Source organism: Solanum lycopersicum, chromosome 8, assembly GCF_036512215.1.
Source record: "Solanum lycopersicum chromosome 8, SLM_r2.1".
In the NCBI taxonomy this organism is placed as follows: domain Eukaryota; kingdom Viridiplantae; phylum Streptophyta; class Magnoliopsida; order Solanales; family Solanaceae; genus Solanum; species Solanum lycopersicum.
In genome coordinates, this window is record NC_090807.1 from 49726091 (window position 1) to 49733896 (window position 7806).

Genomic DNA, 7806 nt, shown 5'->3' on the forward strand with positions numbered 1-7806 from the left:
GTTATGTATCAGCTGTAGGGTTTTAGGAGTAAAATAAGGAATTTTGGTAATATTTTAAAATGGTAGAGAATAATAGTAATTATGAAAAATAAAGGGATGTAGATAGGTAATTTTTTCAAATAATGATATATGTTGGTTGAGGTAGAACGGGAATCGGAATTGGGAATGCCACGTGGCATCATATGTAGAATGCAAAAGCACAATGTTGAAGCGGCGGAGGCTACCGTGAGAAACGCTTACAGGAATTATTATTTCACTTCATTTTGATTTTCCAATTTAATTTGAATTCAGTTATTTTATTTGGGATTTTCTATCTCTATAAGTAGTTCATAGAAATTATCATGAGATTACAATCAATCTATATGAGTAGATCAATTAAAAGGTACTTTTGAAGAGAAAGTCGTCAATATTTTTTAGGGTTATTTTCTTCTTATTTTCTTAGAGATTAGTAGTTAAATGTCTTGTTCTAGTGCTGTAGCTACGAATTAAATGTTGAATATTTGAGGCTTTATGAAATTATCGTTGTCAAACCAAGTTACTTCTATATTCTTGTTTTATATTTTATGCTTGCGCACCATAAATCTAGTGTCTAATCTTAAAATAAAAAAGGAGAGGTTAGATAGACCAGAGAATATAGAGAGTTCGAAGCACTGTTGAGAGGAAGATCCTTGGTCCCTCTTCATTCTCTACAGGGTTCCAAACCTTTCTTCAACATAGGTGACAACGAGCACCCATTAGATTGAGGTGATTAGTGTTCAGGAATGACCCCAGACGAACACCTTGCTTGGTTATAAAATAGGATGAGATATAAATGCTTGCCAATTAGTCTATTTAACTCCGCTCAACGATGTAGTTAGATAACTAATTGGGATAGGCGGTGAGAGGCAAATAGCACGGATCATACTATCAACCCTATAAACCAATAACTTGACAACTAAAATTAGTTCTAAGCCAAGAATATGATACATGAGATTCAGTGCATGATGCATCCCTGAGATTTTCCAACTATTGTAAGTAATCTGATTATTTAATTCCTGCTTTCTTTTCTTCTGACACTCTTTAATAAATAATTAGACTAGTATAAATTAGTAAAAATAGGCAATTGACAAGTCTTTTGGGTTTGATAATCTGGTTCTTTTAAGAGTCACTATATTACTTGTGCGACCACGTAGACTTGCTCGTGCAATTGGGAGCAACAACTATAGTTGTGGATATTTTGATTCCTTCTGTTTCCCTTTCCTTGATCCCTATCCGATAGGTTAAATGTTTGAATCAATAGTGAACCTTTTCTTTTTTATGAATCAACATTATTTCATTCCAAATCTTTCCTGATACCTCTTAAGGAAAATATCTAATTTGAATCCCAAATTAACGGGATAGTGTGTTTTCTAAAAGATCCTGACTTTCGTACTTTGGTGGGTTTATGAGATCTTTTTGATGGCCTATTTTGAAGGGATATGTGCTTATATAACTCTTAAATGTCATTATGGACACAATATTTTGAGTTTCTTTTTGCAGCTTTCAGTCTCCGATCAATAAGTTTGGTGTGTGTGTGTGTATGTATATGGATGGTTTGCTCGAGTACCACCTTTAGTATGTGTTCAATTTTTCTCTTAAATGTTGGTTCCATGGGTGAATGGAGTTTATTTCTTTGTAATATGATTGTTATATGTTGGTGCATGAGTGGCGGGTAATTGTGTGTATATGCTTGATGGTTCATGTGTAGATCAAAGTTGCATGTTAAACGCTAGACATGATGCCTCGGGATCCTTGTGGTCCGAGTTACTTTATGAATTTGATAAAGTAGGTATAGGTGATTGTTATGATTTTGGGCAGGTCTTGGTGGTTGGTTAGGCCAAGTTAATAATTAGTGGTCTGGTGCATAATTTATTTGGTGGGACTATTTACAGTTGTTAAAGGGATTTGGAACATATAGGAGTCAGGCGGTTTACTTACTTGGTCAAGGCCAGGGGTTGACATAGTACTTTGGGGAGAGTAGCAGTATAGTTAACGAGTTTAGTGAAAGGACTATGAATTGGTAAAATGCGTGATTTGTAAAATCTTTGTGTGATAAAAGGTTAAGTTATGATCTGATTTGAGGGTGAAATTGCCTAGATGGTAGAGTTGGCAGTGGAAGGATGTGGAGTGATTTGAGATAGGGTATATGAGTCCCAAGGTAATGTTATTAGGCAGTGAAGAGGGTAATGGTAAAGATCGGGGTCATAATATATCTCCAAGGTCCATGTTTATTAATTATTTGCATTATATTATGTGGTGGAGTCGGATCGAACGATGATGTCTATTAGTACATGTTGTTTATGCTAATACTACTTTTCTAATGCAACTTGGCATAGTCTGATTGCAGGATTAGTGATGTTTCGTAAATGAAGACAATGATGATCACCGACAAGTTCTACTTATATTTCTTTATGGTGGGAGTTGTGTCTATTAAAATTAAAATCTTGTATTCTCTTAGAAGCACTTTTACCTGTTTAGACTAACTTTTTGGGTGGGTTCAAGGTATTTCTTGACAACAGTGTTTTTGTTTTTACCAAGTTTGAGTATTTTCATATTTAAATAGGGATTTTTCTTATATTTTGTTCACTTCCGCATTTAATGTCCCGATTTGGGGACAAGGATTCTGCTGTGTAGGTGTTAGAGTAGGTGCTCACTCCGCTCAGTGGGTTAGATCGTGACAATTATCAACCAGTTTGTGGTTGCTCGGCCCAGTGGGTTAGGTCGTGACAACCACCATTGTCATCACAATCACTAACCAGCTTTATCATCACAACCACCACCTTTGCTGAACATTATTGTCCACGTATATCACACTTACCTTCTCCATCATTATAATTATATACACATTGCCATCCCTTTCTTTTTGTAGACGCCGCCACCTTTACCACTTCTATCAACCTCTGCCACCACAGTCAGTTTCCACGTAATAAACTTTGTCACTACAACTAACACCGCCATCGCCTACCACCATCCATTATTTGATCATCACCGCCATCACCACCACCTCCACCATTATGGTCGATCTCAACTACCAACCATCTTCATCATCATATTAGCACCATCTCCAACTAGCACATATATATCATCAATCAAAACACATTTTTTAGTCATCGGCCACCATCAACACCACCAGTTACTAACATCAACCAACACCAACCACCATTATAAAAGTCACCACAACGTCAACCACCAACACTGTCACAATTATCACCGTCGTGTTACTAGCCATTAACAACAACTACAATTTATCTATACCATCACTATCAAGTGCAAGTATTTCTTTTATCAAATAATAATTTTATTTTATTAATTTTTATTTTAATTATTTGTTTATTTTTAAAGATATAAATAATTATATACATTTAGATATTAAAAATAAAATTATTTTATTTATTCAATTTTTCTAGAGATACTATTTTAATCATTTTGAATGTTTAAATTTTAGCGAAAACAACGAGTCCTTATTTTGAGACAAATATTTTTCAATTAAAATGAAAATTATTTTATAACGGAGGAAGTAACACAAATACCACATGCACAAATCAACTAGAATGGCCCAAAATAAGGAAAGAAAAAAGGAAGTAGGGTGGAACATTCAATTAATATTTGTAGCTGGAGAACAGATTGAGACTTGTTTATGGACATGTTTTATTATTTTATTAATTTGGTTAATGCACCTTAATTAAATGAAGTGGTAGCATGCAGAGCTTTTGAAGCTATCATTAATGTAATGATTGGAACCACCATCAGAAATTATAGTAGAGTTGACATTGAACTTAGATAACATATTTAGGAAGCAACCAAAATCAAAAGATTTGGTAAGGAGATTTTGATATTTTGGTAGGGAAATTCATTCTCAATTACAACTAAGGGGTGGCTTTTAGGTTTTTAGTTCAGCCAACAAAATGGGGCCAGCTTCTAGAAGTATTCTCCTCTCATTTCTTATTTTCTAATAGAATAAAATTACGTCATAATTATAGCTATCGTATGTCAAAAGATGTAGTTATCACTGTGATTGAGATATATATGTTATGTATACATATATTTCCTTCGAAGTGATTATAATTCAAAAAATAGTTAAAGATAGCTAACAAGTCTTAGAAGACTTGGAATAAAATATATCATGATTCAGCTCTTAGAAGCAAGAAAAAACACGTGTCCATATATCATGGTTTTAAGAGAGTATCTCAATTTGAAAGCTTTTCTTCACGATAATAATTTCTCTTGGTGCATGGAAAACACATGTGTGGCCTCTATTCATGTCTTCAAAAATAGTACTTCCTCCGTCTCGTGACATTATTTGATTTAGTTCTTTTTTTTTAAAAAAAAAAAAGAGTTTTGAAATACATTTCTTAATTCTTATCAAGGATAGGAATGTTTTCAATACTTTTGTCGACTTTTTATTAAGATTTACATTGTTATGTCATGTTACATATCAAGGGTGTATATATCTAAGTTTAGTTAATCAAGTATAAAAGTATTTAAATATTGTCAATAGTTTGGAACAAAAAACTATTAATTTGAGTCAAGTTCAGAAGTCCAATACTTCTCTTTATATAATAACATAAGGGATAACGCACAAGTACCTCCTATACCATGATCGAAATCCCACGGACACATCTTAAGTAAACTAATATCATATTACACCTTGAGCTTTCTTTTTCTTTTTTTTTTTTGTAATTTTATGCACCTTTTGTCTTACGTGGCATACTACGTGACTTTACGCAATTGAAACGCGTGAGAAATATTTGAATGACACGTAAATCATAAAGGTGCACAAAATTACAAAAAATATAAATTTAAGAGGTAGTAAAATCTCAATTTAATTAAAATGTATCTCTGAGATTTCGATTATAATTTAAGGAATATTTCTACCTTTTCCATAACATAAAATACCCATACATAAGATAGGACAGATAGCAAGAATAACCAAACATAATTTCATGTTGGAAAATGCATGTATTCATATACTATTAATTTGATATAGGAAACGACACATTTTATCAAATTCATAATTTTCCAAAAATCATAGACTTCAAATTTATTATTTTATTACACTATAATAATAATTATTAAAAGAAAAAAGGGGTAGTTGAGAGGACAAAATCAGCCTTTAGAAGATATCCAGGAGATTTGAGAAAATTTTATAATTTAAATAATCTTGACAGCAATATATGAAGAAATTTTCGAACGTAAAGCAAGAAACTGTTGCATTCCACATGTATATTAAATTGAAAAAAATAAATAACACATAACAAACTAATTGTTAATCATGCCATTAAAGTCAAATAGGTGGACAAGTCTGTTTCTCTTGTTAACTAATACAACGACTAAATACTCTTTTTTAGTGTTAGAATTTTTGAATTGCTTCCAAATACATTTCATTTAGTACATATTTTAATATAAAGTTTATTATATGTTTACATGGAATAATTCAATAAATGCATCAGTCTATATCAAAGTTCTCTCTATATTACAGAGTAGTTGGTGCTTGATAAATTAGTTATAACAAGGTTCAAAAACTCTTTACTTTCATCTAGTTGTTTGGCGAAGAAATGACTGGTGAGAGATTAAGCTGGAAATCAATGATTCCATGTTGTTACAAAGTGGATGATGAGTTTGTAAAATCTAAGAAACAGGTGAAGAAACAGACTTCATTCCAGAGGCTAACACTTTTAGACTTTGATGATCCAAGTTCACCGTTATCGGCTGATGAACTCTCTAATTCATTCATTGGATCAAGCCTAATAAACTTTACATTTACTGATCTTAGAGAGGTAACACATAATTTTTCTTCTGCTAATTTTCTTGGTGAAGGAGGATTTGGACCTGTGTACAAGGGATTCGTCGATGACAAAGTTAGACCTGGATTGAAAGCTCAGGTTGTGGCTGTTAAGGTGCTGGATACAGATGGTCTACAAGGTCACAAGGAATGGCTGGTGAGTTATGTTAATTTTTTTTCCTTCCTTCTGTTCTGTTGAGCGATATGAACTCACATGTCATAATTGTTGTTATTATATATATACTTGGTTGAAATTAGTGAGTTAATTATGTAGACAGAGATAATATTCCTGGGGCAATTGAGGCATCCACATCTGGTAAAATTGATTGGATACTGCTGGGAGGATGATAATAGACTTTTAGTCTATGAATTCTTGCCAAGAGGAAGCTTGGAGAATCAACTCTTTGGAAGTAAGTTTCCGTATACATTCTTTAATCAATGTTAAGGCTATTTTTACATCATATAAGTAGTAGTGATATACTGTTTTTAGTATTCAGAGAACAGAGTCGTGACTTGATCTTGATATATCTAGTTATCAATCATGTTTGTATTTGTGGCATTATGCAGAATTTTCGATCACATTGTCGTGGTCCATAAGGATGAAGATAGCATTGGGAGCAGCAAAAGGTCTCGCGTTCCTTCATGAAGGAGACAAACCAGTCATATACAGGGACTTTAAGGCCTCAAACATCTTAATAGATTCAGTAAGCACCTCGATCTCTTGCTTTTTTTTTTTCTTTAAGAAATGAAAAACGAACAAAGAGATATATATAGTGACACTTGAAACATGATCATCTGTGTTGTAGGATTACACTGCTAAACTTTCTGATTTTGGACTCGCAAAGGATGGGCCGGAAGGGGATGATACTCATGTTTCCACACGAATAATGGGAACACATGGCTATGCAGCCCCTGAATACATAATGACAGGTAATTCAACTGTTTGGTTGAATAGAAAAATGGTAATACGTCCAACTTGTGATCAGCTAATTCATTGCTATCATTTCCAGGTCATTTGACGACAATGAGTGATGTATACAGCTTTGGAGTAGTTCTGTTGGAACTGCTAACTGGTAAAAGGTCTTTGGATAAGTCGAGAAGAGAAGGAGAACATAATTTAGTTGAATGGTTAAGGCCTTATCTAAGAGATCCAAAGAGAATTGCTCGTGTGATGGATCGAAGACTTGAAGATGAATACCCTATGAAAGGGGCACAAACTGCAGCATTAGTAGCATACAAATGTTTAAATCACTATCCTAAGCCTAGGCCTACAATGGATGATGTAGTCAAGATTCTCGAAACTCTTCAAGATGAAAACAACAACATCGACACTTCAATCAGTGATCCAATGATAACGATGACATTGAGTAGTGATTTTAGCAGTGGAAGTGAGCAAAATGAGGATACTGCAGCACCAGAAAGGAATAGAAATAACAAGTACTTGAATAATGAGAGAAATCAAGGTTATGGCTGGAAACATCGACTCAATAGACAACGAATGGTGGCATCATACTCAGATACAGCTCTCTATCGAAGACATTGACATGGTAAAGGCATTGCAGCGAACAATATTAAGTAATATTGCACTTCAATTTATCGATGCTACTAAATATTAATGCAGTAAGCAGAGTATACTGAAGATATAATTTAAACAGCATACTAGTTTCCTGTTAAGGTATAAAAATGTAACATGATTTTCTCTTCTTTTTTCCTCTTCAGTTGTTAGATATGAAATTGAAAAAAGAAAACCAAGACTAAGCCAATTCTGTTTGAAATAGATATGTCATTTCATACCTAGCTAGACACTTTATAACACCGACATTGTGACCTATGGATCAATAGTGTCGGTGAAACAATAGGCGATCATGACCTAATTTTTGCTTGTGTTGATGAGAGATAACAGATTAATATTCATGTATCGAAATCTACTTAGACATTTTAAAAAAATTTGTTGATTAATAAATGGAGAGGACTTTATTTGTTTAAGTGTAGTTGGTAAGAAATTC

General features: G+C 33.4%; 1 protein-coding gene across 1 annotated transcript; it reads left to right on the forward strand.

Annotated features, from left to right (window-relative positions):
• The first annotated feature begins 5274 nt into the window (after window positions 1–5274).
• Window positions 5275–7575, forward strand: LOC101263832 (probable serine/threonine-protein kinase PBL12). The gene is made up of 5 exons (XM_004244988.4): window positions 5275–5957; window positions 6075–6210; window positions 6368–6504; window positions 6607–6730; window positions 6811–7575. Exons 1-5 carry the CDS (start codon window positions 5574–5576, stop codon window positions 7341–7343), a joined length of 1314 nt encoding a protein of 437 aa, XP_004245036.1. The 5' UTR covers window positions 5275–5573; the 3' UTR covers window positions 7344–7575.
• Window positions 7576–7806: the final 231 nt, after the last annotated feature.

What these genes read in the sequence shown, in the direction of transcription:
- LOC101263832 (XM_004244988.4), top strand. Translation starts at nt 5,574, where the DNA reads ATGACTGGTGAGAGATTAAGCTGGAAATCAATGATTCCATGTTGTTAC. An exon ending in AAGGTCACAAGGAATGGCTG is followed by an intron (nt 5,958 to 6,074) that starts GTGAGTTATGTT and finishes TTAATTATGTAG; the next exon opens with ACAGAGATAATATTCCTGGG. An exon ending in GGAGAATCAACTCTTTGGAA is followed by an intron (nt 6,211 to 6,367) that starts GTAAGTTTCCGT and finishes GGCATTATGCAG; the next exon opens with AATTTTCGATCACATTGTCG.